Source organism: Tamandua tetradactyla, chromosome 6 (genome assembly GCF_023851605.1).
Source record: "Tamandua tetradactyla isolate mTamTet1 chromosome 6, mTamTet1.pri, whole genome shotgun sequence".
NCBI lineage: Eukaryota > Metazoa > Chordata > Mammalia > Pilosa > Myrmecophagidae > Tamandua > Tamandua tetradactyla.
This window is the reverse complement of record NC_135332.1, coordinates 164173822-164196309: the sequence shown is the minus strand read 5'-3', so window position 1 is coordinate 164196309 and position 22488 is coordinate 164173822. Positions and strand designations below refer to the sequence as shown.

The 22488-nt window shown below is 35.8% G+C and overlaps 1 protein-coding gene across 7 annotated transcripts in view; it reads left to right on the top strand.

The window, feature by feature from the left end:
- TAF2 (TATA-box binding protein associated factor 2) overlaps positions 1-22488 on the top strand; it is a 193698-nt gene that overhangs the window by 57376 nt on the left and 113834 nt on the right. For all 7 annotated transcript variants that reach the window (XM_077167550.1, XM_077167549.1, XM_077167548.1 and 4 more), the window contains 2 exons: positions 2825-2965; positions 5651-5761. In XM_077167550.1, coding sequence (XP_077023665.1) covers positions 2825-2965; positions 5651-5761 — 252 coding nt within the window. The remainder of the gene's footprint in view (positions 1-2824; positions 2966-5650; positions 5762-22488) is intronic.

Here is a 22488-nt window from a genome sequence, read left to right as displayed (position 1 = left end):
GCTTGGGAGCAGATGTGACCTGGCTGCGCAAGTCAGCGCTTTCTTAGAAACCATGACTGAGGAGGGCCTTACACATGCACAGGTCTAGGAGTGCCGTAAACTGATGTTGCCAGAGCTAAAGGACGTGACTGTGGGCTGTGTGCATGCACAGGTCTAGGAGTGCCGTAAACCAGAATTCCCAGAGCTGAGGAGTGTGACTGGGGGCCATGTACATGTGTGGGTCTACACAGGTGTGCTGTAAATTGATGCACAGAGCTCAGGGGGAGGTGCAGGGTGAAGCTGTGCGACACTAGGCAAGGGGGCGGGTGTAGCCTGGTTATGAAGGTATGCACCCATAGCCTTCATGCACTGGTGACAGCCTGCAGGGAGCAGGGAGGGGAAAGTAGTGCTCAGAAGGGGTGCAGAAAAGGTGTGTTGGACACTTGGGGTGGGGGTGTGCAGCTGGTATGTGCACTGGAGGTTGGTAGGGCAGGGGTGCTTTGAGCGTGGGGAGTTGGGGCATGTGACAGGGTTCAGGTGCTTGGGGTGTGGCATGAGTCATGGATCACGGGGCTGCACTGATGAGGGTAGCACATTTAAGGAACACGGTTTGACTTACTTCCTAGTCCTTGTCTCCCCGTCTCTGCACTCCTTGGGCTCTGTGCTTCCACGTTAGGCTCCAGTTCTCTGCCTCTCAGTTTCTCAGCCTCTGCAACCAGGACCACCCTGTGCAGTGCAGAAGGCTCTCCCAGGTCAGCTGCACTCCTGAATTGCCTTCTCAGTCACCCTCCCATTCCTTCTCTAACTTTTCCTTGAAACAGGGCTGAACTCGATCTGCCCTATTCGGCCATCTACCTGGAAATCTTACCATATGATTATTCCATTCGTGGTACAAAATCAGAAACTCACAATATCATCACCATGATCATTTCTTAGAACATTTGCGTCAATTCAGAAAAAGAAATAAAAAGAAAAAGAAAAAAACTCATACATACAATACCCCTTATCCCTCTCTCTCATTGACTGCTAATATTTCCATCTACCCAATATTTTTTCCCTATTTTTTTCTAACCCCTTACCACTCTCTTTCATTGATCACTAACATTTCAGTCTACTAAATTTATTTTTACATTTGTTCCCCCATTATTTACATATTTTTAATCCATGTGTTTTACTCATCTGTCCATACCATGAAAAAAAGAGCATTAGACACAAGATTTTCACAATCACAGTTACATTGTGAAAACTATATCATTATACAATCTTCAGGAAACTTGGCTACTAGAACACAGCTCTACATTTTCAGGCAGTTCCCTCTAGCCTCTCCAATATCCCTTAACTAAAAAGGTGATACCTATATAATGCTTAAGAATAACCTCCAGGATAACCTCTTGACTGTATCTGAAATCTCTCAGCCACTGACACTTTATTTTCTCTCTTTCCCCTTTCAGCAGAGGAGATTTTCTCAATCCCTTAATGCTGAGTCCCAGCTCATTCCAGGATTTCTGTCCCATGTTGCCAGGAAGGTCCACACCCCTGGGAATCATGCTCCGTGTAGAGAAGGGAAGGGCAGTGATTTTGCTTGTCGTGTTCTGCCAAATGTTTTTAACAAGACAGATTTGAAAGATGTCTTTTTGTCTGAAAGTAGATAGGCACAGAATTTTTATAACTGTTAAACCGAAAGTCAAATTATAAAACCAAAGAGAATTTTTCACCATTTGGTTGAATTGCCAATCATGTTTTTAAAAAGCAAAGAATCTATTTGGTATTCCTTGGTTTGACTGATATTTTGTATTATAGTTATAATTAACTGAAGTCAGTTAATTTTAATTAGCCCACTCTGGTGATAATTTCATGTTCACTTAGGTTTAAGAATCAATATTAGTGACATATAATTTTAAATCATGGCTCTATAATCTAACATGATAGAAAAGTTAGTTTATTGAGAAAATGAAATATTTTTCTTTAGATGAAGAAAACAAATAAACTGAAGGTAGAATAGATGAAAACCAGAAAAATGCAGACAAAGATTTGGCCAGACATACTAGATTCCAGATATTTAGAAAGCATCTTGATAACAGGTTCATTCCTCTCTAGTGATTTTTTTGCTGTCCTCAATGCTACCTCCATGTTTTGCCGAGCATTTCAACATATTACGATGGTTTAGATTTGTTTTATCTTTAGTGATAGCAAGTGAGTAGTTAAATTTCTGAGTTCTCAGATATATGAAGGGAAAAAATTATTTTCTCTCATAATCGTCTGCTAAGGATAAAATTTCATTGTAAAGAATTTTGTGATTCTTGCAGGCTAAAATTCTTAGCATATCCATACAATTATAAAATAATATTTTTATAAGTTAATTATTATTTTTGTCTTTTCAGAGAGATGTTTTTATATACAATAAAAATACCAATGGAAAGATACGTTTTTTTTTGGTAAAGCACTGTATTTGGCTTGGTTTCAGTTAAGAGAGGTTGAATAAACATGTTTAAAATCAAGAGTGATATTTCTGAGTAAATTTAAGATATTAGCATTACATCTGTCTAAATGGACTAAGACCACTTATTATTCAGAATAGAAACCTTTTGTAAATACTTATTTTCTTAAAACAGAAGAATAAGTCCTGCAGCTCAGAAATTAACTTGTAGAAAGTAATTAGTGCAAATATTAAAACAAGTTTGTATGTTTTCTTAGAAATGATAGTGAAAGGCTAAAAAGAAATTTCTAAGAATTGAAAATGTTGAAACCTAATCTAGTTATAGCATTGATAACTTTTAGAAAGCTGTTTGTTTCAAAATATACATGCCAATGATAACGAAAATGGCTTTTCTTTCTAATAATGCAGATTGCAAATTCAATGGTGAGCACATGGACAGGACCTCCAGCCATGAAGTCCCTCTTTACTAGAATGTTTTGTTGTAAAACTTGTCCAAATATCGTGAAAACAAACAACTTTATGAGCTTTCAAAGTTATTTTCTACAAAAGGTACAATTTATTTTTAAATTTTCTTGCAATTATGTTTTATACCACTATCTACGTATTTCAGTTTAACTTGGGGACGCTCAAATAATGAATGTTTACCTTTGTTGTTGTCTTCTAGTTTTTTTTTCAAGAATGTTATGTGATTGTACATGGATTTTATGAGCTATGTAGAGCAAACATATACACATTAATAAGAAAGAAAATAGAAATGAATAATTCGCCCTTTCAGTTGATTGCATGGAGGATAGAGGTGTGAGGAGGTCCTTCTGATGGCGTTCTTCTAGAATGGACAGTTTAGTACATGAGAGGATGTAAAGCATAGAGACCTGGATACAGATTTGATTTTCAGTCCTAGTTCAGCTGCTTACTAGTGGTTTGTGTCTAGACAAGTTTCTTAACCTTTTAAGTCTCACTTTACTCAGTTTCAAAATTTATCTTTTTTAGAATTAAATAAGATCATTCAAGCATGTAAAATGCTTTACTCTATGCTTACCACAATATGTTTTCTATAAATGCTAATTTAGAAAATGGTGGTGGTGGTGTGATAAGGGTAGAAACATTGTTTTAGGAAGGAATGTGGTAATGTCAGGGTGGTCAGTATTTAGGGAATTTGGAAATTATTTATAATATTTTTGCATAATGTAATAATAGTGAAGGTAGAGATAAGATTAACTAGATTGAACTGGGAAAGAAAAGTGAAATTGAAGTACAGGAAAATGAGTGAAACCTACTTTTTCATAATTTTGGTACTGATAAATGTGAGAAAAGAGACTACTGAGGATAAAGCTAGGTTGAGGAAGAGGACATTTGGATTTTGATTAGTTTTGATGTGATTTGTATAGAGGGAAAAAAACTGGAACATGTTTGGCAAAGAGAAAGGAATCACTGGAGATGGGGACATGCAATATTCAAATGGGAGAAAGTAAGTATAAAAGAGAGAAGATGAAGGAATTCCTGAGGGCATAACTAGAGGCAGGGGCATGTAAATAGAGGTTAATTTTAGAAATAAGAGTTTTCTTTTGAGGCAGATAGAAATCAAGTGAAAAGAGAGATTTTTGAGGGGCGTGTTTTGTAAGTTGAGGTTTGCATGTAATGGGGGAAAAGTAAAAGTCTTGCCCAGTAAGTAGCATTTAGGTGCCCACTGAAGGTGAAAATCGTGATATATATTTTTAGTAAATTTCATCAGCAAAACACATTCAAAATGATTCAGGTTTAGGGAAAAGCAGTATTGGTGTGATCGAAGAAGTCTTTGAGATCCTATTATTTTATACTAAAGAATTGAACATTTGATAGTACTTGAATATGCTATTTAACCCCCTATTGCCATTTTACTGATTTATCTATGGAAGCAAGTTAACTTTGGTGTCTACCTAATATGTCCCCTTCATTATTCCAATGTCCTTCCATGTACTTCAAGATGAGTGTTTCAGCTGGGAGTTGTGATCCATTAATGAGAAGGTTGTGAGATCAGTACAGAAATTGTGAACAACTTATTTAAAGTGCAGGATACAGAATAGGTAGTGTCAGAAGGCATTAGATGTCATGAGGTTAGGTATAAGTTTTGTTTTGTTTTTTTCTAGTTTGTATACACTGCATCTAAAATGTGTGTGTGCATGTGCTAGTTTGAGATGTAAAATGTATTTCTTACCGTTGATTGCAGTCAAACAGTCAAAAAAGTTTGTAAAACAATGCTAATAGGCCAATTTACTTCTCATGTAATACCTCTAGTAGGTAGAAAAGTGACAGAAGATTGATGCCTAAATCAAACATGAGTCCTAGAAGGGCAGACTGGGTAAAGGACAGATAGTTCTATGGAAAGGAGCCTTTCCAGAAACTCAGTTGTTTTAGGGCATTAACACTGACTATTGTTCCTATTGCTTCTTTCCAAAGGAGTCATCTTTCTTTCTGGCCCCCCTTAGTTTAGAGGGTTATTTTAATAAAAAGAGGGAATAGTCATAGTCTCTTTGCATACCGAGAATTATGATATCTGTTCTTTCTGTGGTTCTGCCTAGATTTTAATTAGCTTCATTTTTATTGATAAAGTTATCATTGTTTGAGAGTCATGTTTCTACCTCCTTACACAGAAATTACTTATGAAAATTTGGAACGGGAAAAGTTAGGCTTAATTTCAGATAATTTACCATTTTTTCTACATCCTTAGGCTGGTGATAGAGGTGTTTGTAGAGAATCAGTGTGCTCTCAGACCAGTTATGGGGTCACCTGTATGCTTGGCTCCAAGTCATTATATCATTTAATCTTTAAAGTGCTTGTGAGGAAACTGAGTCAGTAAGCATCTAGCCAAAGACATCCAGCTTAGTGGATAGAATAGTTAGGATTTGAATAATGGTCTAACACTAAAACCCATACCTTTTACACTATAGCACGCAGAACTGAATTTATGTAATTTACCTAATATGCACTTTCCTCCAACAAATGAGGACCAAGGTACTTGGGCTACAAAATACATTGTCATGCAATTCATCCCCTTGGTTTTCTACCTAGTTCTCTTATACTGGAATGCTTTGAAATATACTGTCAGAGAGAGGGTTGAGAGTTAAGGAGGGTTAGGCTCCATCCACGTTTTCTGTGTCAGCCCCAAGGTAACCCTTTTCTATGTATAGCTCAACAAATTATAGTAATGAAAGAGTTAGATTATATACTTAAAAATTTCCTTTTTTTTTTTTGTAGACTATGCCAGTTGCAATGGCATTATTGAGAGATGTTCATAATCTTTGTCCCAAAGAAGTCTTAACATTTATTTTAGACTTAATCAAGTACAATGACAACAGAAAAAATAAGGTAAGGAACCTTTCTTAATGAATATTATAAAACTAGCCTGTGGTATTCTGCATTCTAAGTAATAGTGTGTAAAACCATTGTTGTGTCTCTGCCACTTGAAGTTTATATAGATAGAGACATATAAACAGATTTATTATAATAACTAGTGAATAAAAATCATTAAGGTTAGTGGGTTTTTAAATGTTTCTTACACCTCTTGTAGAGATAGTAGTGCATCAGATTTGGGAAAGTCAAAAAAAAACTTGTTTTGGTGGTCTTATACAACACAATTATATTTTTATTCCTTTATCTTTTACCAAATTTTACAAAAAAAGTACTTCCCACTTGGGATTAATTTCCTTTGTTCACTGATAAGCTTGATCTTTTTCTTTTACCTTTATGTGTGGTTACTCATTTATTTAGCAAATAGCTATTAAATACCATGCTTAAAAAATTACTTTTACCCTATTTGTTATTAATCTACCAATCAACAAATGTTTTTGAGAATATGTGCTGTCCTAGGCAGAGTACCTTGCTAAATAGAAAGATGACATGATCAATGCCTTCTGAAACTCCACTTATTTTTTAAACAGTTATATAACACTGCCTGTGTATCACAGCTTGATTCTGGACCATCAAGGATTCAACTTAATAAGGGAGGAAGGCAAGTACACAATTAACTGTCACAGTTGATAACTACATGATGAAGGTACACACTGTTCCTAGGAGAACTCAAAGGAAGTTGTGCCTGCTTTCAAGAATGTAGAGAGAAAGAAAGAGAGAAGTTTTGTATAGAAGTGACTCTTAAACTGAGTCATAAAAGATAAATAGAATTTCCCCGATCTATGAATAGGAACAGTCCAGGAAAGTCATGCAAGGCTAAAGGAACAGTACAAAGACATGTTTTATTGATAGGATAAGTCAAATTTATGAAAAGTTTTAATGATATATTAAAAGGTCACAGGCATGTTTATTCAAAGATAGTGTTTTATAATGAAAACCAAAAAGATGAAATTTGTTTTTTTTACTTTAAGTCTATAGAATGGCATTCAAATGAGTTAAACTACAAAGAGTCCTTTAAAAATGGGTGTTTTAAAAAAATACATTATGATTCACTTTTTCTTGCCCTTTTTTTTTTGTATGCGGTTGGCTTTATCTCTGATAGACTTTATACTCATTGCTCTCCCAGAACAACAGTGCATATTAGGAAACAGTGCATATTAGATTCCATGCTAACTTTTAGTTGCTGTGTTGGTTTGCAAAAGCTGTCAGAATGCAGTATACCAGAACTGGAATGGTTCTTATAAAGGGGAATTTAATGAGTTACAAGTTTACAGTTCTAAGGCTGTGAGAATGTCCATATTAAGGCAAGCCTATAAAAATGACCAAATTAAGGCATCCTGGGAATGATACCTTGGTTCAGGAATGCCAGTGATGTTCAGGATTTCTCTCTCAAATGGAAAGGTACATGGCAACGTCTGCTAGCTTTCCCTCCAGGCTTCTTCAGTGGCTTCCCTGGACTCTGTCCATTCTATTGACTCTGTGGGTTCTATTGGCTCTAAAGCTTTTTCCTAAAGGGTTCCCTCTTAGAGGGCTCCAATAAGCAACACCACCTTGAATGGGTGGAGACACATCTCCATGGAAACCGTCTGATCAAAAGTTACCACCCACAGTTGGGTGGGTCACATTTCCATGGAAACATTGATTCTATTTCCATGGAAACATTGATTCTACCCAGCAGTATTGAATGAGGATTAAAGGACATGGCTTTTCTGGGGTACTTGACTTCAAACCTGCACAGTTGCCTTTGCCATGTGCCCAACTTTTTTTCTTTTTTCTTATTTATTAATTTTTAAAGTTTTTTCAAAAATATAACAGACAAACACAAACATTCTTAACATATGATCATTCCGTTCTACATATATAATCAGTAGTTCACATCATCACATAGTTGCACATTCATCATCATGAGCATTTCTTAGAACACTTGCATCAATTCAGAAAAAGAAATAGACAGCAGAAAAAAATTCATACATACCATACCCTTTACCCCTCCCTTTCATTGATCACTAGCATTTCAATCTAAATTTATTTTAACATTTGTTCCCCCATTATTTATTTTTATTCCATATGTTTTACTTGTCTGTTGATAAGGTAGATAAAAGGAGCATCAGACACAAGGTTTTTACAGTCACAGTGGATATTGTATATCATTATAAATCATCTTCAAGAAACATGGCTACTGGAACACAGTGCTACATTTTCAGGCAGTTCCCTCCAGCCCCTCCATTCCATCTTTTTTTTTTTGGCTTGGACAGGCACCAAGAATCGAACCCAGGTCTCTGGCATGGCAGGCAAGAACTCTGCCTCCTGAGCCACTGTGGCTCACCCTCTCTGTTTCATCTTTTTATTTTTTTTTAAATACCAAAAAATACCAAACAAACACAAACATTCTTATTTTGATCATTCTGTTCTACATATATAATCAGTAATTTACAGTATCATTACATAGTTGCATGTTCATCATCATTATCATTTCTTGGAACATTTGTATCTACTCAGAAAAATAAATAAAACAAAAACAGAAAAAAATCTATACATACCGTACCCTTTACCCATCCCTTTCATTGATCACTAGCATTTCAAACAATTTATTTTAACATTTGTTCCCCCGTTATTTATTTTTATTCCATATGTTCTACTTGTCTGTTGACAAGGTAGATAAGAGCATCAGACGCAAGGTTTTCACAATCACACAGTCACATTGTGACAGCTGTATCATTATTCAATCATACTCAAGAAACATGGCTACTGGAACACAGCTCCACATTTTCAGGCAGTTCCCTCCAGCCTCTCCAATACATTTTTTTTTTTTATTATTAATTAAAAAAAATTAACTAACACAACGTTTAGAAATCATTCCATTCTACATTTCCAATACATCTTGAATAACAAGGTGATACCTATTTAATGTGTAAGAGTAACCTTCAGGATAACCTCTCAACTCTGTTTGGAATCTCTCAGCCATTGACACTTTATTTTATCTCATTTTGCTCTTCCCCATTTTGGTCAAGAAGGTTTTCTCAATGCCTTGATGCTGAGTCCCAGCTCATTCTAGGATTTCTGTTCCACATTGCCAGGAAGGTCCACAGACCTGGGAGTCCTGACCCATGTAGACAGGAGGAGGGCAGTGAGTTTGCTTGTTGTGTTGGCTGGAGAGAAAGGCCACATCTGAGCAACAAAAGACGTTCTCTTCTAATTTTAAGTAGGCTTGACCTGTCCTTTCTGGGGTTAAGTTTCATATAACAAACCCTAAGATTGGGGGCTCAGCCTATAGCTTTGGTTGTCCACACTGCTGGTGAGAATATCAAGAATTCTCTACTAGAGGAAGTTGAATTTTACCCCTTTCTCACCATTCCCTGAAGGGGACTTTGCAAATACTTTTTCACTCACTGTTCATATCACTCTGGGATTTATTGGGACATCACTCTGGACAAACCTACAGAATCTTATGCCCTACTCAAGGTTCCATGTACTTGTGGTGTTCAATTAAGCTGTCCACATAAGTTATATTAGGAAATGCGCTAGTCAAAATATAAATTTTGTACCAGATAAACGTTTTTTGCTTTAGTCTCACACATAAGTTAAAATTTTAAACTATTAACCATCTAATTTCAACACCGTGCAGTAATGACATTCCTTTGTTCTTCCTCATGCAAAAACATTTTTAAATTTGTACATTTAGTCACTATCATTATACACTCTAGGCATCTCTAGATACCATTTCATTGCTTATCGTCTTTCTTTCTGATTTCATTTGTACTCCTAGCCCTCCTCCCTCTATCATTCTCATATTCAGATTCATTCAGTTTTCTAACATAATTGTATTACAGTTAGGTAGTATTGTGCTGTCCATTTCTGAGTTTTTACAATCAGTCCTGTTGCACAATCTATACCCCTTCAGCTCCAATTGTCCAATATCTTAGTCTATTTCTATCTCCTACTGGTCTCTGTTACCAATCAAATTTTCCAAGTTTATTCATTAATGTCAGTTCATATCAGTGAGACCATACAGTATCTGTCCTTTTGTTTCTGGCTAATCTCACTCAGCATAATGTCCTTAAGGTCCATCCATGTTGTTACATACTGCATAACTTTATCTGTTTTACACCTACATAATAATCCATTGTATGTATATACCACAGCTTGTTTAGCCACTCTTCTGTTGATGGACATTTTGGCTGTTTCCATCTCTTGGCAATTGTAAATAATGGTGCTATAAATATTGGTGTGCAAATGTCCATTTGCATCCTTGCCCTCATGTCCTCTGAGTAGATACCTGGCAGTGATATTGCCGGGCCATATGGCAATTCTATACTCAGCTTCCTGAGGATCTGCTAAACTGCCTTCCACAGCAGTTGTACCATTTGACATCCCCACCAGCAGTGAATAAGTGTGCCTCTTTCTCCACAACCTCTCCCACACTTGTCGTTTGCTGTTTTATTGATAGTGGACATTTTGGTGGGTGTGAGATAATATCTCATTGTGGTTTTGATTTGCATTTCCCTAATAGCCAGGGAAGTTGAGCATCTTTTCATGTGCCTTTTGGCCATTTGTATTTCCTCTTCTGAGAAGTGTCTGTTCAAGTCTTTTGTCCATTTTGTAATTGGGTTGTCTATCTTTTTTGTTGTTGATTTGAACAATCTCTTTATATATTCTGGACACTAGACCTTTATCTGATGTATCGTTTCCAAATATTGTCTACCATTGTGTAGGCTGTCTTTTTACTTTCTTGACGAAGTTCTTTGATGCACAGAAGTGTTTAATTTTGCGTTGTTCCCGTTTATTTCTTTCTTTCTTCAATGCTCATGCTTTGGGTGTAAGGTCTAGGAAACCACCTCCTATTTTAAGATTTATAAGATATTTCCCTACATTTTCTTCTAACAGTTTTATGGTCTTAGATCTAATGTTTAGGTCTTTGATCCAGTTTGAGTTAATTTTTGTATAGGATGTAAGATATGGATCCTCTTTCATTCTTTTGCATGTGGCTATTCAGTTCTCTAGGCACCATTTATTGAAGACACTGTTCTGTCCCAGGTGAGTTGGCTTGACTGCCTTATCAAAGATCAATTGTCCATAAATGAGAGGGTCTATATCTGAAGACTCTATTCTATTCCATTGGTCAGTATATATATCTTTATGCCAGAACCATGCTGTTTTGACCAATGTAGCTTCATAACACACCTTTAGTCAGGTAGCATGTGAGATCTCCAACATCATTTTTCTTTCTCAGGATACTTTTAGCTATTTGGAGCACCCTACCCTTTCAGATAAATTTGGTTATTGGTTTTTCTTTTTCTGAAAAGTAAGTTTTTGGGATTTTAATTGGTATTCATTGAATCTGTAAATCAATTTAGGTAGAATTGACATCTTAACTATGTTTAGTCTTCCAAACCATGAATCACAATCACACAGTCACTCTTGTGACCAAGAGATCGGCTCTGCAAGAAATACTAAAGGGAGCACTAGAGGAAGATACGAAAAGACAGGAGAGAGAGGTGTGGAGAAGAGTGTAGAAATGAAGACTATCAGTAAAGGTAAAAAGAAGAAAAATTAGATATGACATATAAAATCCGAAAGGCAAAATGGTAGAAGAAAGTGCTACCCGTACAGTAATAACCTAAATGTTAATTAAACTCCCCAATCAAAAGACATAGACTGGCAGAATGGATTAAAAAACAGGACCCATCTATATGCTATCTACAGGAAACACATCTTAGAGCCAAGGATAAACACAGGTTGAAAGTGAAAGATTGGGAAAAGATATTCCATGCAAATAACAATCAGAAGAGAACAGCGGTAGCTATACTAATATCCAACAAATTAGACTTCAAATGTAAAACAGTTTAAAGAGACAAAGAAGTGCCCAACTTTTTAACAAGGTGCAAGTTCATCTTGTCAAATTCTTTTTAGGAAGCTTTCTTTCATTAATTTTTTTGTTTGTTTTAAATAGCTCAGATTTTCCAGTATTTTTTTTTTATTATTAATTAAAAAAATTAACACAACATTTAGAAATCATTCCATTCTACATATACAATCAGTAATTCTTAATATCATCACATAGATGCATATTCATCGTTTCTTAGTACATTTGCATCAATTTAGAAAAAGAAATAGAAAGACAACAGAAAAATAAAACGATAATAGAGAGAGAAAAAAACTATACCTCAGATGTAGCTTCATTCAGTGTTTTAACATAATTACATTACAATTAGGTAGTATTGTGCTGTCCATTTCTGAGTTTTTGTATCCAGTCTTGTTGCACAGTCTGTATCCCTTCAGCTCCAATTACCCATTATCTTACCCTATTTCTGTCTCCTGATGGTCTCTGTTACCAATGAAATATTCCAAGTTTATTCTGTAATGTCGGTTCACATCAGTGGGACCATACAGTATTTGTCCTTTAGTTTTTGGCTAGTCTCACTCAGCATAATGTTCTCTAGGTCCATCCATGTTATTACATGCTTCATAAGTTTATTCTGTCTTAAAGCTGCATAATATTCCATCGTATGTATATACCACAGTTTGTTTAGCCATTCGTCTGTTGATGGACATTTTGACTGTTTCCATCTCTTTGCAATTGTAAATAATGCTACTATAAACATTGGTGTGCAAATGTCCGTTTGTGTCTTTGCCCTTAAGTCCTCTGAGTAGATACCTAGCAATGGTATTGCTGGGTCGTATGGCAATTCTATATTCAGCTTTTTGAGGAAGCGCCAAACTGCCTTCTACAGTGGTTGCACCATTTAACATTCCCACCAACAGTGGATAAGTGTGCCTCTTTCTCCACATCCCCAGTATTTTATTTTAATTGATACTTATTACTTATAATCGTTTCCAGGAGAATTTTATCTAATAGAATGTGTAAATGTCTTTAATTCTCATTGTTTTCCCTCAGAGTTCTTAAATTTCAGAACCATGTTAAAATTTTTCCCTTTACCACCCTTTATTCTGTCTGGGCCTACTTATGGGAAGTGCTCAATTGTACCTATAATTAGGTACAATTAAATTATAATTCATCATCATTTTTAAATTATCTGATGCTTAATTTGGGTATTTGACTTCTAAACGATTTCTTAAATTTATTTAAGACCATTTCCCCCTGATAGGCTTTGTTACCTGTTTTTTGAGTATATATTACATCAAATAGCTATGAGAATCTTCCTAAAAGTGGGGGGGGGGGGGGGGCGAGGAATTTTTTATGCATAAGATACTGGTTTCTCTTTCTAAGACCACTGGTTCAAAAATTCATCTGGAGCACTTAACTAAGAGAGCCCAGTGAGTATCATATGCCTGGAAACAGGACAAAATGAATAGGGCGTTTGGTGAGGTGATTATCTTTGCTACTCCTAAAAGATATCCAACTGTGGATAATAGTTAATAGTACTATTTTAATAATTTTTCATCAATTGTAACAAATATAACTACCATTAAAAAAGTAATAGAATTACAAAAAAGGTGCTGTCATCAGTGTAACAAATTTTCCTCACCAATGAAAGTAGTGGTGAGGAGGTGTAAGGGAATTGTATATTTTGTGCATAATTGTTCCGTAACCTACCTTCTCTAATAAAATTTTTTTTTAATTAAAATAAAAACTCTTAGACCCAGTCTCATTAATCTGGTCAGTACACTATTTTGTTTGATAAATTTTTTCCTTTGTATATAATCTATATGCCACCTCAAATTTACAAAATACTGGAAATTTGTAGCCATCTTTTAGCTGTCTTTCTCTAAACCAGGCACATTTCTTGAATAGACATTAATATGACTCAAGCTATATGCTAGTTTTGATGTTGCAAAGATGACTAACTTATCTTTCCAGTTACTTAATCTGTAGTGGAGGGAACACACAAATGAACAGAATATTTTAATACGATGGAATAAGTGTTATGATAGTGAATTGCTTAAGCTGCTGAGAAAATGCTTGAAACGATAAGCAAACGCTGAGGTTGGGGAAACCAGAAAAGGCCTCCTGAGGAACATTAAACCTTGTAAATTCATAAGCTGAAAGGACAGGAGAGGAAGAATATATGGTAAATAGCATCTGTAAAGGTATAATAAGGACAGAAAGCTAGTTGCATTTGGGAAACTTTAAAATTGTTATTTGGGAAGTTATTTTTTTATAACTCTTGGCATTTTCTTGAAAATGGATCCATTTTCTTCATATTTTCGTTTACCACAGATTTGGATATCCTGGCTGCTATTATGACTCCAAATTCTATAATTACTTAAGTCTTTTGAGTACAAAAAGGATTTAGATATTAATTTAACTCTCTGTAAACTTAAGAAATTTGAGAAGGGTTGGTAAGGAATAAGAGATGAGGGTAAGTGTTGAAAAATAATTCTAGCCTTGAAGGAATGAGGAATTAATTTAAGATTTGGGAAATTATGGAAAGGATGTCATCTTTTAACTGGGAATTTATCTGATCAGCAAACTAAGCTTTAAGCCTTCTTAATGTTTTTTCTGTATGTGTAAGTGGTACTGTATTAGAATACCCTATAGCACAACTCTGGAAAAGAAAGTTATAATCTACTTATTATTATTGTGCTATTTATTTTCACAACCTTTTTTTTTTCTCCTTCCTTCTTAAAAAGACAAACTTTTAAAGGAATGTCACATAGATTATTTTTTGAGAGAGAAAATCTAAGCTTGTTTTTTATCAATCAGAATGTTGATAATGATATCCATTTATTGAGCTTTTACTATATCTTTATAACATAGTAGTTGCTTTTGTCACATATTTTTATTTTGGTTAATTTTATTATTACTTCATTTATTCCACTTTAAACATTTTTCCTTCGTAATATTGAATTATAGAATTGTAACCGTTGATGAAATTGGAAAGTATTCCAGTTTATGCCCCCTGTTGTAAGTGGTTCTTAGCCGTTGTGTGTGTGTGTGTGTGTGTGTGTGTGTGTGTGTGTGTGTGTTTGTGTGGTTGTGCCCACTCCTTTTCATGACCTGAGATCTACTTCTCCATCTTATTTGTTAACTTTTTCTAGAGAAGATTACAATATACCTATATATATCTTCCATTTATAATGCTGCTGTTTTCATCAATCTTCACTGTTAGGAAAAGCTTCTGTAGAATATCCAGCCCGATTTATTCATGCTGTTGCTTTAGAATGTGACACAGTCATACCCTTTTGTGTTTAGTAGGGTTTCTCAATTATAACGCTATTAATATTTGGGGCTGGATAATTCTTTGTTGTGGCTCTATTCCTGTGCATTATAGGGTGTTTAGCAACATCGTTGGCCTCTGCCAACTTCTAGTAGCATGCCTTCCCCTGAATTGTTAAAATCAGAAATATTTTCTTTCAGACCTTGCCAGATGTCCCCCTCAGGGGCAAAAATCACCTGCCTTTGAGAACAGTTAATGTATAGAGACAGTATAAGAAGTAGACATAGATGGTGATGATAAATTCTTAAATCTGTGATTAGATTAGCTGAGATTATAGTGTTATAAAATAAGTTTTATGTAGTGTTATCAAAAAAGAATTTATTTGTGAAGAGAAATTTAGTTTAATATCATAATGGAGCATGTAACACAAGACATGAAGATTGATTCTTCCTTTTCATTGTCTCTCTTACTTATCCCTTTTCTATTTGCCTAGTGTAGTTCTGGCCTTTCTTCTTTCCTGGGCTTTTTCTTTTTAAATTGAGGTATCTTCACATACATATAGTCCATCCAAAGTATACAGTCAGTGGTTCACATGTCACATAGTCGTGTATTTATCATCATGATCATTTTTTGAACATTTGCATCCAGAAAAAGAAAAACAAAAGCATAAACGAAAAACTCCATACATCCCATATCCCTTACCCCTCCCTATCATTGACCACTAATATTTCAATCTACCCAGTTTCTTTTACTCCTCATCCCTCCTTGTTATTTATTTTTATACTTATCTGTCTATACCCTGCATAAAGGGAGCATCAGACACAAGGTTCCACAATCACACTGTCACATTGTAAATCTATATAGTTATGCAATGGTCTTCAAGAATCAAGGCTATGGGAATACAGTTCAGCAGTTTCAGGTACTTCCTTCAAGTCACTCTAATATACCATAAACTAAAAGGGATATCTATATAAGGCATAAGAATAGCCTCCAGGATAACCTCTGGACTCTGTTTGAAATCTCTCAGCCACTGAAACTTTATTTTGCCTCATTTCTCTCCCCTTTTGGTCAAGAAGACTTTCTCAATCCCATGATGCCAGGTCCTTGCTCATCCCTGGGAGTCATGTCGCACGTTGCCAGAGAGATTTACACCTCTGGGAGTCATTTCCCTTGTAGAGGGGTCAGCAGTGAGTTCAGCTGCCAAGTTGGCTTAGAGGCGCCACATCTGAATTTCCAGGATTATTAAAACAGCTATATAACCTTGAACAAATTACTTAATTTCTGTGCTTCAGTTTCCTCCTTTTTTTTAAAAAAGGGGAGTGATGATTGAAAGGGATTATACAGATCCATGTATCCCACTGATTAAAATATGCGTTCTTGCATGAACTACTGCAAAGATATGAATTATGTACAAAGAATGTATAAGTTCAAGGTATGGGGGAAGTGCTATTGCATGGTGTGGGCTATGTTTAATAGAAAACATCAATAGTACTACAGCAACACTAGGGGCAAATAATGGGTGGAGGGACAAGAGTTAAGGGGCGGTTCGGATTTTCTCTTTGGTAAGGGTATGTTTATTGATTATCTTTCCCTTAAATAAATGAAATTATTTAAAATTGTGGGTGTTGATGGACTGTTGACTTTGGACACTATGATGCCCAGTGAATGCAGGTGACTGAAGAATGCACTGACTAGGAAGTACATTGACAAACAATGGTGTATACATATGATCGGATATTGTGATGTTACAAAAAGTAACAAAGTTGTGAGGCATACAACATTGTGAATGAACCTATGGGACATTTGGTGAGGCAAAATAAGCCAGGAACAAAAGAGCAAATATTGTATAGTCCCATTTAGAAAATACTTACAAGAAAACAGAGGCCTAGATTGTAAGCTCTTATAGCAGTCTCATTTAGTCTGGAGCGATAATTGTTATTTCTGGATTTTAAGAGGCTGTTTTATATATGGATGACCTGTATTTAGAGATAAGAATGAAGCTGATCAGGTCAGGATTAAAGTAATTCAGAATACAGGGGTAAGGAAGATATGATCTGTATTTTAGAACCTCATCTTAGACCAAAGGAAGAAAGATTTATTTTGTCCAGAACCTAAATTTCCTGTGCACATGATCCAACTCAGCCTGTCTGGTTAATTCATTTAAACAATCCAAACACAGCTAGCCTAGAATAAGAATAAGGGCCTTTAATCCTATATAACTTAATATAATGCCTGGATACTTCCCAGAGTATATTAAGCAGATAATTAAAAAGTATTGGCAAGGTGGTACAATGGTGGCTTAATGGCAGAATTCTTGCCTGCCATGCCGGAGACCCGGGTTCAATTGCTGATGCCTGCCCATGCAAAACAAACAAATAAACAAATATTGGCAAAGTCCCTTGAGAGATGGGAGGAAAAATAAGGAACTATTAAACTTTACCACCAGAAAACCCAGATACTGTGTCAAACATTAGAGACACCCAGATCAATAGGTTAAGCCCTTGATCTTGAGGCTTGCTCTTGTGAAGCTTATGTATATAGCAGAGACACTTAGCCTACCTATAGGTAGCTTCAGTTAGACATTGCTAACTATCACAGTTTGCCAAGTCCCAACCGAAACCATTCCTGACAATCCTAGAGATTTGTCTGAGATTCTATGAAGGTTCCATGCAGTAGGGTAACTTCCCTGAAACCTACACCCTCCAGACCAGACCAGAATGCAAAGGTGCCAACTTCTCCAGAACAACTCGTTCCATCCCCTTATCTCATATTATCTACAGCCTTTGCCAATCTGAGAAAGTTAGAGTGGTCATAGCCCAGATACCCCTGTGGAAGAAGGATCAAAGGTGATGGTGGAGTTACGAAAAGAAGGTGGGGTTTCACAAATTAATATGATTGCTAAATCATTGTATTGATACTTATTTTATTCTCCAATATCTTAGAGCAGCTAGAAGTAAAAACCTAAAATTGTGGAACTGTAACCCATACCAAACTCTGAAATCTGTTCTATAGCTACTTGTTACAGTATGCTTTTTTTTTGTACATGTTATTTTTCACAAAAAGGAAAAAAGAAAGCAGATTGTGATGATAAATGCACAGCTATATGATGATATTGTGAACCACTGATTGTACACTTTGATTACATTGTAAGTGAATGTATAAAATATATCAATAAATTAAAAATAAAAAGGGGGGTGTTAATAATAGTACATCTAGAAAACAGGATTTTTCTCTGATTACATGAGATGAGAAATGTTTAATTTATCTCTTATAGTCAGAAAGCCCACAGAACTTAGTATGTTGAGGTAACTAGTCACTGATTTGGAGATAGCAAAAACACTAAGATGAAGAGACATTAGACTTAAGTTTCCTCTCAACAACCAGATATTTTCTTTCCTTTTATAACTGTAGTACTTGGCCTGATGTCTTATGGACCTAAAAGACTATTTTATTAAAAGTATTAATTAAAAACATTTTTTGTAAGATTTTCCTTCCTAGTCTGCTGGTTTGTTTTGGCTTTCATTTGTGGCACGCCTTTCTCCTAACATGCATTTCTTTTTTATGAGGCTCTAAGATTAGGATTTGGGATGATGCCCAGTAGGAAGATGTTTTGTCCAATTATGTTTGCTGTCTTGAGGATTATTGTACAGTTGCTGGCCCCTATTTAATGCTTTCTGCATTGCAAAGTGATTTTACTTCCCTTTGTTCCTTTGAACCCTATTCCAGTAGTAGAAGGTGTTTTTCTCCCCTTGTTTGACAAAAGAAAGTAAAGTTCAATGATTGAATGTCTAAAATTACACAGGAAATGTAATCTGGGAACTGTACTTTGATCTCCCACTAGGATGATTTTTTTTTTTTTTTTTTTAGTATACCATGCTGCTTTACCCCATGCCATCAAACCTGTTACATTTAGGATTTTGTGATAGATTATTGAAGTTTTCACTTCATTTTTTGGTGGAACAACTTAATACCCATTATTTTCTTTTCATTTTGAGAAGGTTAATGTTTTTGTATAGTCAGTCACTTTGTATTAAATAGTTTGGTAAGACTGTCATATATCTTATTCCTGAAATCTACTAAGGATAGCATAAATATATGACAATAGCTATTTGTGCGTGTTTTAAGACCTGCGTTAAAACATGAACAATCTAATGTAACCCTCATCAGACCTCTAAGATAGGTACTGTTATTTCAGCTTCCATGTGAAGGGATTGAGGTTTATGAAGATTAAGAGGCTACCAAAGGTCACATGGCTAATGTGTAGTGGGGCCAGAACTAAAGAGCTGATATCAAAGCTTATTCTCTTAAAAATTATGATTGACCCAGAATGATTCGATCAGTGAGTGGAAAAGTATTTACAAAGCCCCCTTTGGGGGATAGTGAGAACGGGGAGAAATTCAACTTCCCAAGTTGAATTCTTGATATTCTCACAAGCAGTGTGGACAACCAGAGCTATAGGCTGAGCCCCCAGTCTTGGGTTTCGTTCATATGAAACTTAACCCCACAAAGGATAGGTTAAGTCTACTTAAAATTTAGGCCTAAGAGTCACCCCCAAGAGAGCCTCTTTTGTTCTTCAGATGTGGCCTCTCTCTCCAGCCAACACAACAAGCAATCTCACCACCCTCCCCCTGTCTACATGGGACATGACTCCCAGGGGTATGGACCTTCCTGGCAACGTGGGACAGAAATCGTAGAATGAGCTGAGACTCAGCATCAAGGGATTGAGGAAAACCCTAGAATGAGCTGAAACTCAGCATCAAGGGATTGAGAAAACCTTCTCGACCAAAAGGGGGAAGAGTGAAATGAGACAAAGTGTCAATGGCTGAGAGATTCCAAACAGAGTGGAGAGGTTATCCTGGAGGTTATTCTTACGCATTGAGTAGATAATCACCTTGTTGTTCAAGATGTAATAGAGGCTGGAGGGAACTGCCTGAAAATGTAGAGTTGTGTTCCAGTAGCCATGTTTTCTTGAGGATGATTGAATAATGATATAGCTTTCACAATGTGACTGTGAGATTGTGAAAACCTTGTGTCTGATGCTCCTTTTATCTACCTTGTCAACAAACGAGTAGAACATTCGGAATAAAGATAAATAATAGAGGGCACAAATGTTAAAATAAATTTAGTTTGAAATGCTAGAGATCAGTGAAAGTGAGGGGTAAGGGGTGTGGTAGGTATAATCTTTTTTTTTCTGTTTTCATTTTATTTCTTTTTCTATTGTCTTTATTTCTTTTTCTGAATGGATGCAAATGTTCCAAGAAATGATGAATATGCAACTAAGTGATGATATTGTGAATTACTGATTATCTATGTTAATGTTAGATTTCGTTTGTTAAACTTTTTTAATTAATAAATTTTTTAAAAATTATGATTGAGAGAAAGAGTTTGTTTTTGTCATTTAAAGATTCACAGGTTAATGGATTAAAACTACCAGAAAAGATGTGAATGAATGGGTGGGTAACCAAGAATATATATTTTTTTATTGGCTAGCTTATCAGTTTTTTTTTCTTAAGTTGCTTGCTTCTAATCACAAATAATTTATCTAAGGGCTTTGGTAAGCATATTAATAAAAGAAAAAGGTTTAACATTCAGATTAAAGAAATTATAATGCATGAAAATAAATGACAGCTTTTCTACTATTAAAATTAAATTAGAAATTTAAAATCTAAAGTAGTTCTAAGGAGATATTGGGACTTGAGAAAGAAATTTTAATTTCTCATTAATTGGGCAAGAGCATGAAATTAACTAATCTAGATAAGTTAATTTGCAAGAGGGCTAAGACTTAATCCCTTTGGAGTATAGAAAATAGCCATTTATGTGAAAAACTTTTCATATGTTATGAAGTTCTCTGCCATCTTAAAGTATGCTCTTCTAGTTTGCTAGCTGCTAGAATACGATATACCAGAAACAGAATGGCTTTTAAAAAGGGGGATTTAATAAGTTCCTAGTTTGCAGTTTTAAGGCCAAGAAAATGCCCCAGTTAAAGCAAGTCTATAGAAATGTCCAGTCTAAGGCATCCAGGAAAAGATACCTTGGTTCAAGAAGGCTGATGAAGTTCAGGGTCTCTCTTTCAAGTGAGAAGGCTCGTGGTGAACACAGTCACAGTTTCTCTCTCAGCTGGAAGGGCGCATGGGGAACACAGCGTCATCAGCTAGCTTTCTCTCCTGGCTTCCTGTTTCATGAGGCTCCCCGAGAGGTGTTTTCCTTCTTCATCTCCAGAGTTCGTGACTGGTGGACTCTGTTTCATGGTGCTATGGAATTCTCTGCTCTCTCCGAATCTCTTTCATTCTCCAAAATGTTTCCTCTTTTATCAGATTCCAGGAACTTATCAAGACCCACCCAGATGGGTGGAGACATGTCATCACCTAATCCAGATTGTTAACAACCACTCTTGATTAAATCACATCTCCGGGGAGATGATCTAATTACAGTTTCAAACATACAGTATTGAATAGGAACTATTCTACCTTTATGAAATGGGATTTAGATTAAAACATGGCTTTTCTAGGGGGCATACATCCTTTCAAACCAGCACATATGCACACCATGGTTTGAACTATTCCTGAATACTAAAGAATCAATTTCAAAATTTCAGTGGTTCTTTGCTGCAAAATAACAGCTTTACCTTTTTTTGTCCGGGAATTTTTGCTGCACTGATGGTCCACCTTGGCTATGTTCTACAAATTACCTTCTCTTCGCTTTATTTATCACTTACTAGTAATCAAATTATCTAGGTTGTTAAATCAGGATTATAATTTCTGTGAAAATTGGCTTTGATCTGAGGGTAATGAATCTTTTGGTTTCTCTCCCCCACATATACCCTCATTTATCATTTCTAAGTGCATTCTCTGATCTGAATGCTGAAGTCTGAATCAGTGGTTAAATAAATGGGTTCTTGCTTTCCTAGTAGTTATTGGAGATAACAGTGAAACTAGAAGAAAGCATGTATGCATAACTTGAATAATCTCTGAATAAAGCTGGCCTTTCTAACTGCAACAGAACTCAGAAACTAAAAGAAAAGGTTGATAAATGCCAGCTATATTAAAATAAAATTAGCATGCATTAAAAAAAAAATCCAAAAACATGCTCTGTGGCTCCTGAGGCCAGAATTAGAACCAAAGTTATAGGGATTAATCTTTAGAACTGTCTGGAAATAAAATGCTATTGTGAACACTTCTGGGATAATTTTTCCTTGGTTTTGTTTGTATGGTATGTGTCTTATTTTTTTCCTACCCAGTATCTGAAACCCCTCTGAAGCTTGGGCTGCAGTTACATAACATTCTCAGGTTCTGCTTCCACAAGAAAGTCAAAATGGTTAGCTATATATTCCTCTTCCAGCCCCCTGAAAATCTGTGTTTCCACAAAATACTACTTACAAACTTGGGCAGGCCACGGTGGCTCAGCAGGCAAGAACGCTTGCCTGCCGTGCCAGAGGACCCAGCTTCAATTCCCGGTGCCTGCCCATGTATTTAAAAAAAAAAAAAATACTGCTAACACTGGTGGTAGAATTAGTTCACTTGCTCCACATTCATAGTCCTAGGCTAGAACATCTAGTTGCCTGAATTC